This window comes from Penicillium verhagenii (assembly GCF_028828195.1).
Source record: "Penicillium verhagenii strain IBT 33310 chromosome Unknown utg000013l_segment0_segment0, whole genome shotgun sequence".
Classification (NCBI taxonomy): domain Eukaryota; kingdom Fungi; phylum Ascomycota; class Eurotiomycetes; order Eurotiales; family Aspergillaceae; genus Penicillium; species Penicillium verhagenii.
The window spans coordinates 807674-826044 of NW_026643177.1; the positions used below are offsets into that span (position 1 = coordinate 807674).

Here is an 18371-nt window from a genome sequence, read left to right on the forward strand (position 1 = left end):
CGGGGTATCGTGCCCTCCTAGCAATAAAGAATCCCAATCAAGAAAATAAAACGAGTGCGAAAAAGCGAAGCATAAATTATGGGCTTCTGCACTTTAAAGTCGTCGAAGACCAATTCGAGGCTTGACCTTCGGCATAGCTCCCTTCCGCAGACCAGGGACCTTCTTCGACACCTTCGAAGGCGATGACTTCGGTACTAGGGATGCCGCGGAATTCTGCGGGTGCCCGGTTTGCATAGACTGCGGCGCAACAGTCTGGGCCACCCTCTCAGCCTGCAGCCCAGAGACGTCTTTCAGACCACGAGACCCGGATACGGAATCGCGGTTCTCTTTCCCGTCGCTGCCGAAGCGGCGCGAGATATCTGTTACTGTGCGGTCTGGCACGTCCTCGTAGATCTGAACATCTTCGCGGAGGCGGGTAGGCGTGTTGCCCCTTCTGCTCAGGGCGAGTTTGGGCACTCGGCGCTGTGGGTTACTGCGGATGTGGCGGGAGAAGTTGGTTACGGCGGAGGGGGGAGTGTAGGTATTGGCGGCGATGTTTTTGTCGGAAGAGCCGAAGCTAGGTGTATTTGATGAGGGACCGGAATCGTTGTCTGGCTCCGAGTCCGAGTCCACAAGCATCAGTTCTGTGTCTGGGTCTTCCGAGTATGCGAGTGAGAGGACGGATAGTGGGCGTTTGCCGAAGGCGTTTTTGCGGGGGCTGGTGGGTGGTGGTGCGAGGTTGACGGGTGTTGGGGAGAGGGAGGGGTTATTTTCTTTGCTTGCGCTGGCTGGGTCGTCGTTCTCTTCGTCATCGCTTATCTCCATCTGGTCGGGGTCTTCTGGTATGGATTGTGGGTGGGTGGCGATGTCGCGAGGAGCGTGGGGGAGATACACGGATGGCGGGCGATTGCTTTTCATGGTTGTGCCTGTCTGGACGCGCTGTTGTTTGCGCGGGCGCTGGTTCTGAGTATCTGGTTCGCGGGGGACGGTGGTGCCGGGATCCTCGCCTCGGCATTTCGCTTCGTTGACGGCGGCTTGGAAGGCCGGCTGGATCGGAGCGTGAATGGAGGTCATTAGTCTGGCTTGGTGGGCGAAGATATCGTAGTCCTCTTGAAGCAAGTTTCCGGCGGTGGAGTTCAGAGCGGAGTCAGGGTTAGGGTTGATGAGAAGACAAGAGATAGTCTAAAGGCAAGGGTTAGCTTGGTCGCTGGAATACGATTCCGCGAAGGTCTTCCTATATCACATACAATCAAAACATCGCGCAGAGTCAGCTTGGACTGCCAGTCTCTCTTTAGAGTATCTACGCAGACGGCGCCAGTCATCTCCTCGACATTGGGATGCCATATGCGGGTCCGAAATGTGGCCTTAGGTGGGCTGTTAGGATAGTCCTCTGGGATCTTCAGCTGCAGGCGCCATAGACCTTGGGAGTAGGGAGTCCCGGTTGGCCCGGTAAGCATGATGGTCACCTGCGACAGGTCATCGGCTGCAGCGAAGTGCCCATCATCCGGCTGCAGGAGGTAGTACGGCGGGAGGTTGGAATGCAGGGCAGCATGGTCTGCCGCCAGACGTCGTAGATGAAAAACCTAGATCGCATTAGTACGTGCTTCTATATCATTCTTCTGTATCGGGGATTTTGATTTCGTTTTGCGGCTTGGACCCGAACTTCACTTACCATTGTTGGTGGGGATGTGGGTTGTCAGAGCAGCAATCAAAACAATCGGTTACTTCAACGACGGGGTTGTTTGGACAGTTTGAAGTGTTTGGGGGCGCTAGACCAGATGAAGGTGACGTGCGCGCGTTTTCGCGAGAAGCATGTGACTTACGCGTAGTAGCTCATTACCCTTCCTATTAGGGTTTAGCGTGGGCTTTAATACTGTACATATTATATACTCCTCACCTTAAAGTCCCCTTACTGAGCAATTGATATTCAACATGACTTGGCAATAACTAGTGAAACATGAAACCTCAAATTCAAATCCTTCAATTCTAGAGGCCCTCAATTTATCTATTTAGAAATAAGAAGCCAAATTGGATCTTCACTCAAGATTCACATAACAGCAGCTTTAGAAGGATTGGACAACTCAAGTTTTGAAGAGATAATTGCTCATTATTTACTGAGATATCATGCTAATTCATATCAAATGGGAGGAATCACAATAAACTGAAAATGAGAAACAGGGTCTGCGCCATGAGTATGCTGATCCGATTCACACAAATAAACAAACAAAGTCAGGCTGCACGTATTACAAGCCCCCCACGATTAAAATGTTCAATTAAAAATGAAAGTCAAGAAGAGAAGAAATGACCTTTACTAGCATTTTCACGTCCCTCGTCCAGTGGACCAAGACACTCCCAAGAGTCATCTAGGTCCACATCCAAATACCACGATAATCTCCCAAAGGAATTCTCCCGGTATTTGTAGTACAGATAGCGAACTGAATGACATTTATAGATAGCCATTCAGCTAAAACTGTATCAATTGCTTTACAGGAAAGCAAGGAGAGCAGCACCGGCAGCGAGACCCATTCCAGCGGTGGCGAAAGCAGCACCACCGGTAGAGGTGGATGTGCTAGTGCCAGTGCTGAAGGAGTCTGAGCCACTGGAGGTTCCACTGGAGGTCTTGGTTGATGTCTCAGTGGAGGTGGAGCCAGTGCCAGTGGTAGTGCTGAGAGGAGTGCTGCTGCGAGCGGAGCTAGTCCAGCTGCTTGTGTTGGCAGTCACGACAGGTGCGGTCAAACCAGCAGGGATCGAGGCAGCCGCATCTTGGCTGGTAACGACTGTAGGCTGGCTAGTGATGACTGAAGGCTGGCCGGTAACAACGCCGAGGGAGTTGGTCTCAGTGAGGTAGTTGATCTATTTGAAAAAGCCATGCGTTAGACGATTGATGCTCTTCATGAAACGTTCATTGGGATTCTAGCTTACCGTGCTGGTAGCAGCGGAGGTGGTAGAAGCACTCTCCTCAACGCCACCCTGGGCAACAACCCCGGAGGTCAAGGCCAAAGCCGAGAGAGTAGTGAAGAGAATTGAGGCACGCATCTTGAACGAGAGAGTGTGTGTATAGGGGATGGAGATAATAGTAGTGGAGAAATGAAGTGTGGAGATTAAAGAAGCAAAGTAGCGAGAGTTGGGGGGGAAAGGTGCTATTTATTATTATTATTGCGTAAAACCAGTATTTGTGTACTAAGGCAGGCAAACGGGGTCTACTCGGCTTGTCTTATAGACTCGCAATGAACGCCGTGAAGTGACCCGTGGTCCAGTCACAGATGGAAAAAATACTAGCGCCTCCTCGATCTGCAAGGTCGATTCTATTTTCGTTTAGGGGCTTGTCGTACCGGCTGCCTACCTTTGCAGCACTAATTCGTCAGCTTGAAAGCAGTGCCCAGATATTGATTTTCTCTTAAAAAAACAAAAACAATCCTTGGTTTCCTAGATTAGTAGCAGGACCCACCTGTATTGCGACGCACCTACAACGCGCCGGCCAGATACTACAGTACTATAAACCTCCGCTAATGCATCGGACTAGTGGCAAATCCCGTCCAATCACGCAAATTTGGCTTCTGTCGCCCTTCAGTGGTCGGTGGCAATAAGAGTTCAATTGGTGATTTGGTGAACATGTTCAAGGACATAATAACCTCCAATTGCTTACATGTGTTCTTGGCAGACCGCGCGGAAGCCTACGAATCCGTCTTACAGTCATCTTTTTTATTTTGATTTTCTTTGAGAGTCGGATGGTTTTCATTGCTTCTGTGTTTTGGTCCCGTTGTCGGGGTAAAACGAGTAACAGATCCCCAGGGAGGGGTTGATGTGGCGTCCCCGGGTGAGACAAGCGGCGCGGGACTAAACCCAGAAATATCACAGATCACCTTGGGAAAGGTGAGACATCACTTGACTAGGCGTCAGTTCTAGTCAACTCGGAGGCATCTGGTAGGTCCCAACCTCGTTTATTTCTAGGGAAACAACTCACTCAAACACGCCATGAGACAAAAACCAAGGTTCAGTCATAAATAATCAACAAGAATAGGTGAAGACGAATCCCACCTCTCTCTTTTACTCCGGGAGAAAGATCAAAGGACTGGAAAGTGGGTCCTTGAGATCCAGTAACCGAAATTCTAACTCATTTACTTCTTTCATTCAGTATAGTATGATCCCTCTATACGATTGCGCCAGCCCCCCCCCCCCCCCCTCACTGTCCCATTTGAAATGGAAATATCATGGCCAGCTACGGAATACGGATTATGCCTCCGCTAAATATTTGACAGCCACAAAATTCCTCTCAAATTCCCAGCCCTCTTAATATATGACTGCTCATTTTATCTCCCCCTGCGGACATTGCGGACATTGACATCTATGCAAGACCCTGCAGGGAATGTCCGTTCAGACTGTCCACTTTAAGCTTGAATGCGTGGCGGGTAACGGTGCTCCAGCCCAGTCTGACTTCTGTCCTACGAGCAATACGTACGCTGTACTCTCAACTTACATATACTACCTACTATGATACCATGATGATGACAACAGTCAGAGGAAAACTGTTTGCGAATTCCTGGGTAGTAGTACTTCTAGGCTTTCTTTTTAAACTTGCGGAGATGGGTGGATCCATTTCTGGGGGAGCTACGGACTAGTATGATCAGCATCGACAATAACAGACCAACATTTGAACCTGGGAAAACATAATCGCACGACACAAGATTAGCTTGGCATCCAGGGTTGATACAGCACCCCTGCTGGGTAGATCAATTTGGAGGCGCATATTAACTTTACCCTTTTCTCTTCCTCGACCTCACCGATCGTCCAGATAATGCCTTTCTACTGTATGGGCTTACTGCACCCGTTATGCGCTGTTGATCTCTGCCGCAAATTCCAACGCAATTGAATCCAGGCACACCAATCCAATTTCAAATGAGAGGTCCGGCCTCTACTCCTGACTGCCGAAAAGCCCCGTCTCATGCTGTTCGTCCATTGCATGCAGGTCTGGCTTGGCGCGGGAGGCTTGGTCTAGAAGAAAAGCAAATAAAAAAGGGGGAAGAAAACAATTGCAGGCAAAAGAGACCAATAAGCCAGGATGATCAGCGACCACACGATCAAATTAGACATATTGATTTTTTTGATTGCAAAACTCCCTCGCAGTGAATGCCATTATACACAAATTTCTAAATCACTGCAGCACCGGAAGTCGAAAAATGGGGCCCCGGTTTGCTTTTTTGCATTCATTTCCAAATCCAAGGATCCAATATCAAATTTACTCCTTGGTCAACACATCCGGACCACGGACCCAGTCCGCAAACTCCTTTCGCTTGGCCTGTATCATTCAGTTAGCTCACATTCTCACTTGGCGCAGAAAAATAGCCATTCTGTCCGGTCCGGTCCAGACCTGGGCTCGGGTCTGGGCCCTCCTGAAGGCTGAATAGCCATGAACGCCAAATTGTATATTCATTGGATACCGATTCGAGCACGGGTTATTACTCACCCGAATATCCCAAAATCCAAATCGCTCCTCCATACCCATGTACGGGTTCCGCGCACCACCGTCCCGCTCGATCTCGCCTGCCCAGTCACGCCAGCTAATCGGCTTGAGTTTCTCGGCGCCCAGCACTAATCCAGTCGAGACGGCTAGGACTGCAACCAGGATCTCGACGATGATATCGTTCGGTACGGTGGCGATGGCGGCGATGTTGGCATTGCTGAAGAGAACGGTGTGTTCGTGGGCGGAGTAGCCTCTGTCGTAGTTGAGTAGTGTTAGCTCGTTCAATAGCATCCGACAGCAGTTGGGTTTTCAAGGTGAACTGAAACGTACGCGTGAACTAGTAAAACAAGGCCAAATAGTGTGACCACGCGTGAAAAGAAGCTCATCGTGGATGAGATGTGGTCAATTGGGGGTTCGGTGGTGTCAATGAGACCTGGTCAGCCCGGTACTGGTCGCGAGATGCTGCAGGATTATTCGGTTCTTGAGGTCCTCAGGTGTGGTATTGGCCTGATGCTGAAAAAGCTGGATCCGGGGATAAGGGTTCCTGGTTCGTATCAATTGATCCTCATGAGGGAACTTGACCTCGATCTGCGTCCACAGGTCCCGCAGTTTGGATGACTAAGCTGCGTTGGCGGGCAAACCCCGGTTTCTTGCCAAGTAAAATGTACAAGATTTGAACATATTCAAATGAGCCCTGTTGTTTCAAATTTCAATGGTATATAAGTCAACTACAATCAATTTTGTTTTCTTTTCAAATATATGCAAGGAAGACTATTACTTTCCAACCTTGGTAGTGAAGCATTCTATCCATTGATCCATCCATTCATGGATTTCCATAACTACATAGTAGGTAGTGGATACGATATACTACTAGTAGTTACATATATGTACAGTGTACATTATACATACCTCAACCTCAGTTACAACCAGTTGACATCAATCTGCTCCAGATGTCCCGAGGTGAAGGGCTTTCAAAATTGAAGTCCACCGATTCTTATGTATGTACCTTTCAATTAAAGTAGTGTAAGGATGTACTATGTACTATGGATCCATCAATTGGATGAGTACTTGCTCCAGAGCTCCACGATTCCGAGGTCGGGACGGACTGCTCAGGTGCCCACTGTGCAATGTGTGCAGCCCTGGAGGTCCACTGGTTTTGAAGTTTTTGAAGATTTTCATTGTACTTATTAGTACCTCTATGCAGGGCTACCTACTGGCAATTTACAGTCTTTCAAGGTTGTCCAGTCGGGAGGAATTAGAGAGAGATGTATGTAGGTAGGTATACCATGTGTGGTGCATAATTTCAATATTCGCTGCTAATTGGAAGGATAGTACCTAGTAGGTAGCCAAGCTCAACAGTTCAATATTGCAGAAGCTTCAATGTCGACAACTTCAAATGAGAGACAAGAAAGTCCACACGCGCAATGAAAGACCGAATTGGGCTAGGACAGAGTTTGATGCAGTTGCGAAATCGGATATGCCCAACCCCGAGCGTTGACTGCAGCCCAACCAATTAGGTACTCAAATGCACAGAAATAGCAAGCTAACGAGAGGGGTAGCGCGGCGCTAAAGAAATTCAGGTTTCATTTTCAACATTCAAAAGGTCCTCAGTTCAGATTCAGTAGGGAATAATAATGATCATGAAAATTTTTAATTTTTTCATCAAACCGGCCACTTGTGGACTCGGATTCTAAATTCGTTACTAGGGGGTTCCTTAAAACATCAATAATCCATCATCACGCCATTTTTTCTTCATAAAAAGGCAACTTCTTTACAGCTTCTGCATGGCAGCAATGTCGGTGGACTGGACGTGGTCCTCATCCTCCTCGATCTGGGCCTGGAGGTCGTCGGTGGAGACCTTCTCATCCTCGACAACCAGGTTGATCTGGAGCTTCTTAATACCGAAACCAACAGCGACCAGCTTGGAAGCACCCCAAACGAGACCGTCCATCTCGATGGCACGGACGTTGGTCTCCATAACGGCAAGGTCGGTCTCATCATCTATAACAGTTATGTTAGTATTGAGCGATTTGGATCATCGTAAAAGAGAGAGAAAAAAAGAACATACCCCAGGGCTTCACCTCCAGGGTGACCAAAGACTTGGCGGCGGGCTTGGGGCCCTTAGCGGCCTTCTTGGCCTTGTAGTCCTCGAGACGCTTGTTGCGCTCAGCGACAACGGCCTCATCCTCCTCCTCAGACTCGGAACCGAAGAGGTCATCATCCTCCTCCTCCTCAGCCTCGGGCTTGTCCTTGGGGTTGACGGGGAGCTCAGTGGACTCGGGGCCGTAGGTGGTGAAAGCCTTGGAGGCATCACCGGGGAGAGTGGTGAACTCCTCAGTGTAGGAGGCAATGTGCTTGTACCAGCGGGCAGCGTGGGGGTACTTGGCGGCGTCAGGGGCGGCGCTGAAGGCCTTGAAGCTCACAACATCGGCCTGGCTGGGTCCGTTGCTATATCAAGAACAGTCAGTATGAGCGTTCGACATGGACGTATGCATTCATCATGCAGCAATAGTATGCAATTTGAAGAAAAAGTCAAAAAGAATCAGAGACGCGATTGCTCGCAAATGGGTTTTAGTCAAGCAGCGGGGTCTTAAGCCGCCTCATCAACACGGACCAATGTTTCTCATCATGAAAAAGCGGGGTGATTCAAGCCAGAAGTCAAAGCAAGATAGACATGGTAGGGAAATAGAGAAAATCTGCCAGGGTGGGATGTCACTAACCCAACGATGTAGCTGCGGGTGGCCAGGTAGTTGTTGGCCACTGCGGGACAGAGTCAGTCCAAATAGTTCAGACGTTCATATAAGATCAAGGGAATGCCTACAGGTCAGGCCAGTCTCGGAGACGAAGTCGGTGAAACCCATTGTGAATGAAGGGAGACTTTTTTTTAAGGTGGTGGATTATAAAAGGGGGATGCGTTAAGAGGGGAAAAAGAGAAGAAAACAAAGTGGGTGGGAGACCGAGGGGTAAAAGGTTTTTTTTTTCCTCCCGTTTAATTTGAGCACCCACGTGACTTGAGTGGTGACGGAGCTTGGTCCATTGGTTAGTGGAGTATCCGCCACTCGGACGCGATGGTGGAGCTTTCCAGAAGAATCGTGATGATGCTGCCATTCAACTATTAAAGCTGTCTCATCGACCAGATATTGCTCTTCCCCCGGACCCCAGAGTATCCACCATGGCGGCGAGACTCTCTCTGTACAATCGTAGTCGTCTACTGCGAACACCCTTACTTTCAACAATCTCTCGCTCAACCCCACTTCTTCCAAGGACCGCGTCGCTACTTGCACCTTATGTTCGAATTAATTCTGCTCCTTCAATACGCAATTATGCCAATGGCCGGCCTCATCCTCCCGGGGGTACTCACCGCATGAACATGAGCGGAGAGCCAGAAAAGGCTGCTCTGGAACAGTATGGTGTCGATTTGACAGCAAAGGCAAAGAAAGGAAAGCTGGACCCAGTCATTGGAAGAGATGCAGAAATTCACCGAACGATCCAGGTGTTATCGCGTCGTACCAAGAACAACCCCGTGTTGATTGGTGCGGCGGGTACTGGTAAAACTGCAGTTTTAGAAGGCCTTGCGCAACGCATTGTCCAAGGCGATGTGCCTGAGAGCATCAAGAACAAGCGCGTAATCTCGCTGGACTTGGGCTCCCTCATTGCGGGTGCCAAATTCCGCGGTGACTTTGAAGAGCGCCTCAAGGCCGTGCTAAAGGAAGTCGAAGACGCTGAAGGCAAAGTCATTCTCTTCATTGACGAGCTCCATACATTACTGGGACTGGGAAAGGCCGAGGGCAGCATCGATGCCAGTAATCTCCTGAAGCCAGCTTTGTCTCGGGGCGATCTTCAATGCTGTGGTGCTACCACCCTAACTGAATACCGCCTGATTGAAAAAGATGTCGCTCTGGCCCGACGTTTCCAACCTATCCTAGTTGATGAGCCATCTGTCGCCTCAACGATCTCCATTCTACGTGGTATCAAGAATAAATATGAAGTTCATCATGGTGTCCGAATCACCGACGGTGCCCTCGTAGCTGCTGCGACTTACAGCAATCGCTATATTACCGACCGCTTCCTTCCCGACAAGGCGATTGACTTGGTAGATGAAGCAGCCTCAGCGCTTCGCTTGCAGCAAGAATCCAAGCCTGATCCCATTCGAGAGTTGGAGCGCGACATCACCACTATTCAAATCGAGCTCGAGTCCTTGCGCAAAGAAACCGACGTCAGTAGCCGTGAGCGAAAAGAAAAGCTTCAAGAGGATCTTAAAGTCAAGCAAACCGAAGTTGGCAAGTTGACTGAGGTCTGGGAAAAAGAGAAACTCGAAATCGACGGCATTAAACGCACGAAGGAAGAATTGGAGCAAGCGCGATTCCAATTGGAACAGGCGCAACGCGAGGGCGACTTTGCCAAGGCCGGAGAGCTTCGTTACTCTAAGATCCCCGAGTTGGAAAGCAAATTGCCTAAGGAAGGAGTGGACCAGGATGGGGAGAAGGAGACTATGATTCACGACTCCGTCACAGCTGATGACATTGGCAATGTCGTTTCTCGGACCACAGGCATCCCAGTCAACAAACTCATGGCGGGAGACGTTGAGAAGTTGATCCACATGGAAGACACCCTTCGAAAGTCGGTTCGTGGACAGGATGAAGCTCTGTCTGCAGTTGCCAATGCCGTTCGAATGCAACGGGCGGGCCTAAGCGGGGAAAATCGCCCGCTGGCATCATTCATGTTTCTGGGACCGACTGGTGTTGGTAAGACGGAGCTCTGCAAGAAGATGGCCGAGTTCCTTTTCTCTACCGAGAATGCTGTTGTGCGCTTCGATATGAGTGAATTCCAGGAGAAACACACCATTAGTCGCTTGATTGGCTCTCCTGCTGGGTACATCGGCTACGACGATGCTGGTCAGCTTACCGAGGCTGTCCGGCGGAAGCCATATGCTGTTCTTTTGTTTGACGAGTTTGAGAAGGCTCATCGGGACATCTCTGCTTTACTTTTGCAAGTCCTTGATGAGGGTTTCCTCACAGATGCCCAGGGCCACAAGGTTGACTTCCGGAATACATTGATTGTTTTGACTTCTAATCTGGGTGCCGAAATCCTCGTTGGAGGTGATCCTTTGCATGCCTACAAGGATAGCGGTGAATCCGAAGTTCCTCCAGATATCAAAAAAGCCGTTATGGACGTTGTCCAGCACGCCTACGCGCCGGAGTTCCTGAACCGGATAGACGAGTTCATCATTTTCAAGCGCCTTTCGCGGGAAGCCTTGCGCGATATTGTCGATATCAGAATTAAGGAGCTGCAGGGCCGCCTTGATAGCCGCCGCATGACTCTTGAGGTCGATGGTGAGATCAAGGATTGGTTATGTGAGCGAGGCTATGATCCCAAGTTCGGTGCCCGTCCTCTAAATCGACTCATCGCGAAAGAAATTGGCAACCGGCTGGCAGATAAAATCATTCGTGGCGAAATTGTTTCTGGCCAGACTGCTCATGTTTCCCTCACCGATGACAAATCTGCCTTGGTTGTGACTCCTAAAGGCGTGGAAGAAAAGTCATAATTCTGTTCTATTGTTTGTCTTTTTGCGGCATTTACGACGGTGTTTTTATGTTGGAATTGTACATCACCATTTGCATTTACGGATGAATCTCCACTCATGATTTGTATACTAGCCTCCATATTTTATGTACCATATCGAATTGAACCATTCAAATACCTACTAAAATTTCTTAATAAGTAATTTCACATATAATCCCAAGGTTTCAGGCACATAGTCGGGTAACTGATTACGGTGTTGACCTGAGGCTCGAAGTCAAAGACAACGTGACCTGGATAGTACAACTTGGTCTACCATAACTTCCCTTCACCTACTAATATCCAACACACTCATCATTTAATTATTCCTTGGGACCTCAGTGATGCCCTTTTCTTCGAAAAGAAAACGTTCGCCAGCGGCCTTGAATCAACCTCTCATATCACCTCTTACTACAAAATCAAGGCCTCACTTCGAGGCTCGGGTGACAAGTGCACAATCCCACGTCCAACGAAACTCGGTCCATCCGTCATCTTCAGCTGCGAGACAATTGCGAACTCCATTCCACACGGAGATACAGTATGAAGCTGATTACCCGGAAAGTTCCATTGATGATGATCTTGGCCATGTCATCGTCGCTATCGATCTCAAAGACTATGGGACAGTAGGTTGTGCTTATTATTCGGCGGAAGAGGAGAAGATGTACCTGCTTGGAGATTGTCGATCTGGGGGGATGGAAACAATTGATATTCGTATGTCTGCTGGTCAACGAATTATTCAAATGGTATTGGAAGATTGCTGACTCCATGGAAAGTCATCACCCAGATCAAGCCCACCGTGATATTGGCACCCCCGAGAGTTGACGTATCCAGCTTACAGGGTCAAAACCAGAGCCTTACAAATGGGGATGGTACTCTAACTACTCTCACTGACGTTATCATGGCAAGATATGGCTAATGAATTATACGAGTTTAGCATCGTCATCCTACTTGCCCTATCAGGTGGATGTTCGTCCCACGCAGGATTTCAGTTACACCAATGCAGAAAACAGACTGGTTGCACTGGATGCATCATCTTCTCATGAGGATAGAATCCGCTTCTTTGTGCCCCATAGCGGTCTGACAGGATCCGAAGAAGTGAACCCTGAAGAGATGGGGTTCACGCTCCACGAAGGACGACTCCATCACATATCCAGTACTATAGATATGGATAACCCTGTAACGATCGGATGTGCTGGAGCAGTCCTCACATACCTTCAAAAACGCAGAGCCGCGACTACCGGGATGGAGCAGATCGATGGCTGTGCATTCCGTGTGAGGTTCATGGAGATGTTCAGTTTGAAGGATACGATGTAAGTATTTGAAAAACTAGCCCCCTCCCCCAAACAGGAAATTGGGCTTAAAAATACCCTATAGGTGGATCGGAAGCAATGCTTTCTTATCACTTCAGATCCTACAATCTGAATCCCACCCCAACATGTTCAATCAAGGTCCAGGAAATACGTCTGCTTCTGGAAAAGAGGGTCTTTCGATATATGGCCTCTTTCGGCGCTTTGCATACACACCCCAGGGAAGGGCCAGACTAAAGCAGATGTTTTTCCGTCCAAGTCTGAGTCTTGATGTCATCCAAGAGAGACACGATTTCATCGGGGTATTTTCACGACCCGATAATATGGCGGCTTTGGAGAAGATGACCAAGGGGCTGAAACATATCAAGAACCTCCGGCCCGCAATGATCAATCTTCACAAGGGCATTAGTACAGGAAGCGGGAAAATTACTGGATTCAAGGCAACAGTTTGGGAAAGCTTGTTAGCTGTGCGTATACTTTCATTTGGCGTATAGCTGATCTACACTAATAACGCCCACAGTTTGCTTTCTACGCAATTGACATCCATGTTGCTCTACAAGAGATTTCAGGAGCCGATAAGCTGGAGTTACGAACAAAGGTCAGAGCTGCAAAGATCAATCACGAAATCCAGTGCTAAAAAATATAAGGCTTTCCGAATTTTCGAAGCTGCTCAACTTCACAGGGTGGGCAGAATGATTCAAGAGATAGTGGGTCTGACATGGAGAGAATTTGGGATCGTGACTAACATTTTCAGGTTGACATTGACGGCTCTGATGAGCAAGGAAGAACCGTGGTCAAACAGGGCCTCGACCGAGAGCTCGATCGGATGAAAGACCGCTATGATGGCCTGGATAGTCTCCTCAAGCACGTCGCCATCGATATTGCATCGACTATTCCAGAAGACCTTGGAATTGATGTGAATGTGATCTATTTTCCTCAACTTGGATTCAATATTGCTATTCCTCTCAACGAAAATGGGCAATCTGCATGTTCTGGGTCCCATGGAGACTGGGAGCTGGTATTCATTACGGAAAATCGAGCGTACTTCAAAGACTTTCGTATGAGAGAGCTGGATGAAAAACTCGGTGATGTCTACGGACTCATCTGTGGTACGTTTGCTGTCAAAAAATAATCCAGGCAATCAGTGTCTGACTAAATTGATATACCACAGAGAAAGAGATAGAGATCGTGTATGATCTAGCTCAAAAAGTACTTCAATACGAGAGTTTCTTGGTGGAGGCATCTGATATCTGTGGGGAAATTGACTGGTTTGTACGCCAGACCGGTAGACAGCTATCAAGCCTAACTTTTCTTTTAGTAACGTCGCTCTGACACAGGCCGCCACTTTTTACAACTTGACTCGGCCTAAGATGGTATCGACAAATATCATCAAGATTAAGGGTGGCCGGTAAAACAGATCCCCCGCGATATTATTCGATCTCTACTAACATGAGCCAGCCACATGCTTCAAGAAATGACAGTTCCTTCTTACGTCCCAAATGACACACTTCTCGTGGGAGGAACCCAAGGTCAAGAAGATTTTGCGGTTGAAAGCCAAGTTCCTAGTATGCTCTTGCTGACAGGACCGAATTACTCGGGAAAGAGCATCTATATGAAGCAGGTGAATAGCCCTAGAGACCTCACTCTGGTTTTTACTTACGAAATTCTAGGTAGCTCTAATAGTGTATCTCGCCCAGATAGGAAGGTAACTAGTTTTATTTGCAACAAAGAAAATGAATACTTCTAACTCAGGTAGCTTTGTCCCCGCAGACAATGCAGAGCTAGGGATTACAGACAAGATCTTGACGAAAATCAATACACAAGAAAGTGTGTCAAAGGTACGATATGAATAAAATTTATCGCTCTTGTTTGAGCCAGTTTTTGACCCGATCCCAGATCCAGAGCACTTTTATGAGTGACTTGCAGCAGGTTTCCCTTTGCTTGAAGCAAGCCACCAGCAAGAGCTTAGTGCTCATCGACGAATTTGGCAAAGGGACGAACGAAACTGGTATGTGATTAAGCCTGTCAACGATATTTAGAAACTCCTGGAATATGAACTGATTCAAACAGATGGCATAGGTCTGGCATGTGGAGTGTTCGAGCACTTGCTGGATCTCACAGATTCTCCGAAGGTCCTTGCTGCAACACACTATCATGAGATTTTCGAGAATGGATTCCTTGAGTTGCGCCCCAAATTACAACTAGGACACATGGAGGTCAAGGTCTGCGAAGAGTCCCAAAAGGGCGAAGACCAGGTCACATACCTATATAAGTCTGTTGCCTCCATTTATTTGCAGCGCAACAAGATACTTACACTTTCAATAGCTTTCGCAAGGGGCGGAGCAACAAAAGTTTTGGTACTATGTAAGGAGCTCTCCGGTTTAAATTCTTTCGTCTTAAAGACGCCTAAACAATTAACATCGGATTATAGCTGCGCAGCAATTAATGGGATCGATCCATCCATCATCACCCGCGCCAATGAGATTAGCTTACTCGCTGCCCGAGGCGAGAATCTCATCGCTGCGTGTACGGCTGTATTGCCGGAAGAGATGGAAGCTCTTCAAAGTGCAGTTAGCTTGCCCTGTTGCCAAAGAATTAGTCTTTCAACACGCAGTCGCTGACTAAATTTTCAGGACGCTCTAGCGAGAAACTTTCTCGCGATAGACTTCACAGACGCAGAGCTGCAGCGGAACGCAAAGTCAATCCTAGAAGGTCTACTTGACCCTTCAGACCAAGAAAGTACAGGGGTATCGGCTTAACGACCCTGCCGGTAAGTCTAATTACTTCCCGGTCTCTGCGCATCTTGTCTATTCTAACTTGGCTTAGCATGAGCCGTTACAGGATGTGGATCTATAATCTTAGCAGAAATTCGGTGGCCACATCTTTCCGAGTCCCCTCGACTCAAACATATCCCATACCCGCGTCCTAGTGATATTTGACTGCGGGATCTTGCTGACTGTCATGGATCTTAGGGCAATTCTAAAGTGAACTCGAATGTATTTTGTATGAACCCTAGGCTGTTTCACCCCGGGTCTATATTTATTCGCGAAAAAGGTCACGAACAAGAATACCGGGGAAGTCTGTGTGCCAATATGAATCAGATAGCCAGTTAAATTGACCCTGCTCATCTTCACCCAACTCGTGCTTTGTATATGGTCTGATATTATCTGTAGAAAAAAGCCTTTTTGATAGATGGCGAAGTGTTAATCAGGCCTACTCCAGCATTTACGACAGACTTGTGGCGCAGATGTCGGAACATTGAAGCGTGAGCATATCCGTCTAGAGCAGGATCATCTCTAAAATCTCTGGGGTATCCAGAGCCTGATTGGTCATTCTTTCTGTTCTGGACTACGATCGACTTGAATATAGAACAGCAAAAAAGAATTTCAACTTTCAAGTCCTCGTTTCTTTGTTGTGCTCTTTGACGTGGTCTGGTCATGTTCGTTGTGCTTCTTTGGCAATAATAGGCGGTTTGTAGGTCCCATAGGCTGTAACCCCTCAATCGCCCATGTGGGTCATTCGCTTGAATGCACTGAATTGTACGGAGTAGAAAAGGAACTTGAAAAATACAATTAAAGACCTTGGAAAGGGTGTTGAACGTGAGAGTATGAAATCGAATTTGTATATACACATCAAATCCTGTATCTGCCATGAACCAAAGTAGACGCCTTGCGAAAAGACAAAACACATATCCATGCTTTTTAAACGCTTCAAACTTAGAGCTTGACACTCTTGACCAGGTTCTTCTTGATACCTGTAAGCTCACCACCGTAGCCACCACGGCCCTCACCACCCTTGTAGATCTGCCGGATGCTGCCAAGCTTCTTCTTCTTCTCTTCGTACTTCTTGCGCTTCTTAACACGCGGGTTACGCACGTCCTTGTTGCGCTTCGCCATGAGACCCTTGTTCTTCTCGATCTGGTAGGTAATGGCACGCTTGCCATCCGGTCCAATAATCTCCTGTGCCTCAACATGACCGCCTTGGCGGGCTGCTTCCGCGTGGGCGTCAGCGCGAGCCTGCTTGTCATCCTTGCGTTGCTTGCCTCGTGCCGCAAGCATGTCGTAGTATTCGTCATCTGCCGCGCCGGCTCCCTCATTGCGAAGCTCCTTTCGGACGCGATTGTCTTCTTCGTCACTGTCTCCGCCAAGGTCTTGGCCAATATCAGGGTTTTGGCGACCACGCCTCTCGGCCTCGGCGTTCAAGCGGGCCTGTCGGTCCTTCAAGCGCTCGCGGTGAGGAATATCAGCATCACCGCCGGCATCGCGACCTGCGGCATGACGCTTGTTGGCCTTTTGGGCAATTTGGGAGGTGTAGAATCGGAGAGAGCGCTTCTGCTTAAGCTTCTCCTCGGCTTCACGAGCTGTAAGAGCATCTTCGTCACCGAAGTCAGAGTCGTCATCCTTGGCGAGGGTCTTGGTCTTTTGACTCTTGCGCTTCTGGGTAGGCTCTGTGACCAAGTCGTCCAAGTCGGCCAGACCGGCATTTGTCGCACGGAGTCGTTCCTCAAGAAGAGCATCGGCCTTAGCCTGTGCTGCCAAAGCTGCACGCTCAAACCTGCTGAGACTCTTTGTTTCCTTGACCTTCTTAGTTTCCTTAATTTTGGTGGGTTGTTCCTCGACCTTAGTTGACTCGATCTTGGCTGGAGACTTCTTGACCACCTCAGTGATCTCGGTGACTTCAATGTCCTGAACCTTCTCCCAGATTTTGCGGAACTTGACGAGAGAGCGCATGACGGGATGTTGTCGGAGCTCGGTGGGGGACATCGGAGAATGACTCTCGGTGCCGTCGGAGGAAGAAGTAAGAAGAAGGAAGTACATATTGATGGTACCCAGGTATGCCGACAAAGCGCGCAGTTTCACAACAGCCACGGGTGCGGGCTGGGGCTCATCTGCAGTTTCATCTGTGGTTTTTGAGGCCTTTTTCGCCTGCTTTTGCAAAGTCTGGTAGGTTGATTGCAGATCGACGTAATCCTTGGCCAAGGGCTGGAATTCGGGATACCTCGATTTCAAGATCTTGAGTTTTTCGTCACTGCTCATGTCCTCGGTAATTTCCAATTGTGGGAGGACTTCGGTGACATCTCCAGCGTTCTCTGCTTCGTCGTCCGCGCCTTTTCCGGAGTCTGCCCATTCGGATTCATCGAAGCCAAAGTCGGCCTCGTTCATAGCCTCTAATTGCTTCTGTTGCAGTCGCTTTGCCTCTTGCTCTTCCTCAAGAGCATCGACTTCGGTCTCGATCTGGTCTGCATTGTAAAGATCCTTCTTTGATGAACCCCATGCTGCGATTCCCTCCTCTTCTTCGTCGGAGTCCTCTGCGCCTCGCTTTTTCGGCTCGCCCATATCATCGTATTCATCCTCGGAGTCTTCTTCGTCCTGGAAATCATCCTCGTCTTCGTCGACATCGTCGTAGCCTAGAACCTCCTCCTCGGAATCTTGAAGATCCTCTTCTGTATAACAAGTCAGATCGGCTGGCATAGATTTGTGCCAAAATTCCAAAACCAGACATACCATCTTGGGCAACTCTGCGCCGCCGCTTGGCCTCGGGGGCTTCATCCAGCAGAATTTGGTCGCGGCCGGCCTGGAATTCATCCTCGGAGTCGTCAAAGCGTTCTTCAATGTCGAACTTGGTGCGCGCGGGAGCTTCAGCCTTTGGGGGGCGACCACCGGCCTTTCTTTTACCACCCATAACTAGAAACTTGTGGATATGATTGCTGATCTGATCAATCGGTGGTTCTCGACTGCGCGGACAAAATAATTTTTTGGGCTGCTTTCACCGCCCGTGATACACTACGCCCAGAAGGGATATTTTGCGTGGTTTGCATGGGCGGAAATGACAATACTGTTTTACTTTACAGCCAACGCCAAATACGCCACATTGTACCTTGTATTCATGTTCATGGTTGTATCCGGGCACCTTCCGAGTCTCTCTGCATCGCTCCTGCCTTCAATATCCATATCACCAAAACATCTGGAATAGGCAGGCACGCGCAATTGACCTCCCACTTTCTTCCCTTTTCTTTTCTTTCCTCTTCCTCATGCCTCAACTACCATCCTTTATCACTCCATCTC

At 48.6% G+C, this 18371-nt stretch overlaps 7 protein-coding genes across 7 annotated transcripts; 2 read left to right on the top strand and 5 right to left on the bottom strand.

Moving 5' to 3' along the window:
- Nucleotides 1-93: 93 nt before the first annotated feature.
- On the bottom strand, nt 94-1654 carry N7466_011556 (putative ubiquitin conjugating enzyme E2; the record flags this gene model as incomplete). Its single annotated transcript, XM_057170945.1, has 3 exons — nt 94-1161; nt 1227-1562; nt 1652-1654. The coding sequence occupies 3 exons, from the start codon at nt 1652-1654 to the stop codon at nt 94-96; spliced, it is 1407 nt and encodes a 468-aa protein (XP_057015666.1).
- Nucleotides 1655-2463: 809 nt separating this feature from the next.
- On the bottom strand, nt 2464-3015 carry N7466_011557 (putative GPI anchored protein; the record flags this gene model as incomplete). Its single annotated transcript, XM_057170946.1, has 2 exons — nt 2464-2832; nt 2902-3015. The coding sequence occupies 2 exons, from the start codon at nt 3013-3015 to the stop codon at nt 2464-2466; spliced, it is 483 nt and encodes a 160-aa protein (XP_057015667.1).
- Nucleotides 3016-5215: 2200 nt separating this feature from the next.
- N7466_011558 (membrane magnesium transporter family protein) lies at nt 5216-5826 on the bottom strand (the record flags this gene model as incomplete). Its single annotated transcript, XM_057170947.1, has 3 exons — nt 5216-5275; nt 5444-5693; nt 5771-5826. 3 exons carry the CDS (start codon nt 5824-5826, stop codon nt 5216-5218), a joined length of 366 nt encoding a protein of 121 aa, XP_057015668.1.
- Nucleotides 5827-7211: 1385 nt separating this feature from the next.
- On the bottom strand, nt 7212-8301 carry N7466_011559 (translation elongation factor 1 subunit beta; the record flags this gene model as incomplete). Its single annotated transcript, XM_057170948.1, has 4 exons — nt 7212-7441; nt 7509-7888; nt 8161-8200; nt 8262-8301. 4 exons carry the CDS (start codon nt 8299-8301, stop codon nt 7212-7214), a joined length of 690 nt encoding a protein of 229 aa, XP_057015669.1.
- A 311-nt stretch (nt 8302-8612) lies between these two features.
- Nucleotides 8613-10985, top strand: hsp78 (chaperone ATPase HSP78; the record flags this gene model as incomplete). Its single annotated transcript, XM_057170949.1, has 1 exon — nt 8613-10985. One exon carries the CDS (start codon nt 8613-8615, stop codon nt 10983-10985), a length of 2373 nt encoding a protein of 790 aa, XP_057015670.1.
- A 358-nt stretch (nt 10986-11343) lies between these two features.
- On the top strand, nt 11344-15065 carry N7466_011561 (MutS family protein MSH5; the record flags this gene model as incomplete). The annotated part of the gene is made up of 16 exons (XM_057170950.1): nt 11344-11710; nt 11773-11868; nt 11934-12309; nt 12374-12773; nt 12827-12904; nt 13061-13415; nt 13478-13574; nt 13625-13714; nt 13765-13927; nt 13977-14011; nt 14063-14144; nt 14203-14314; nt 14377-14578; nt 14632-14670; nt 14738-14876; nt 14940-15065. 16 exons carry the CDS (start codon nt 11344-11346, stop codon nt 15063-15065), a joined length of 2757 nt encoding a protein of 918 aa, XP_057015671.1.
- A 957-nt stretch (nt 15066-16022) lies between these two features.
- N7466_011562 (something about silencing 10 family protein) lies at nt 16023-17988 on the bottom strand (the record flags this gene model as incomplete). The annotated part of the gene is made up of 2 exons (XM_057170951.1): nt 16023-17749; nt 17811-17988. 2 exons carry the CDS (start codon nt 17986-17988, stop codon nt 16023-16025), a joined length of 1905 nt encoding a protein of 634 aa, XP_057015672.1.
- Nucleotides 17989-18371: the final 383 nt, after the last annotated feature.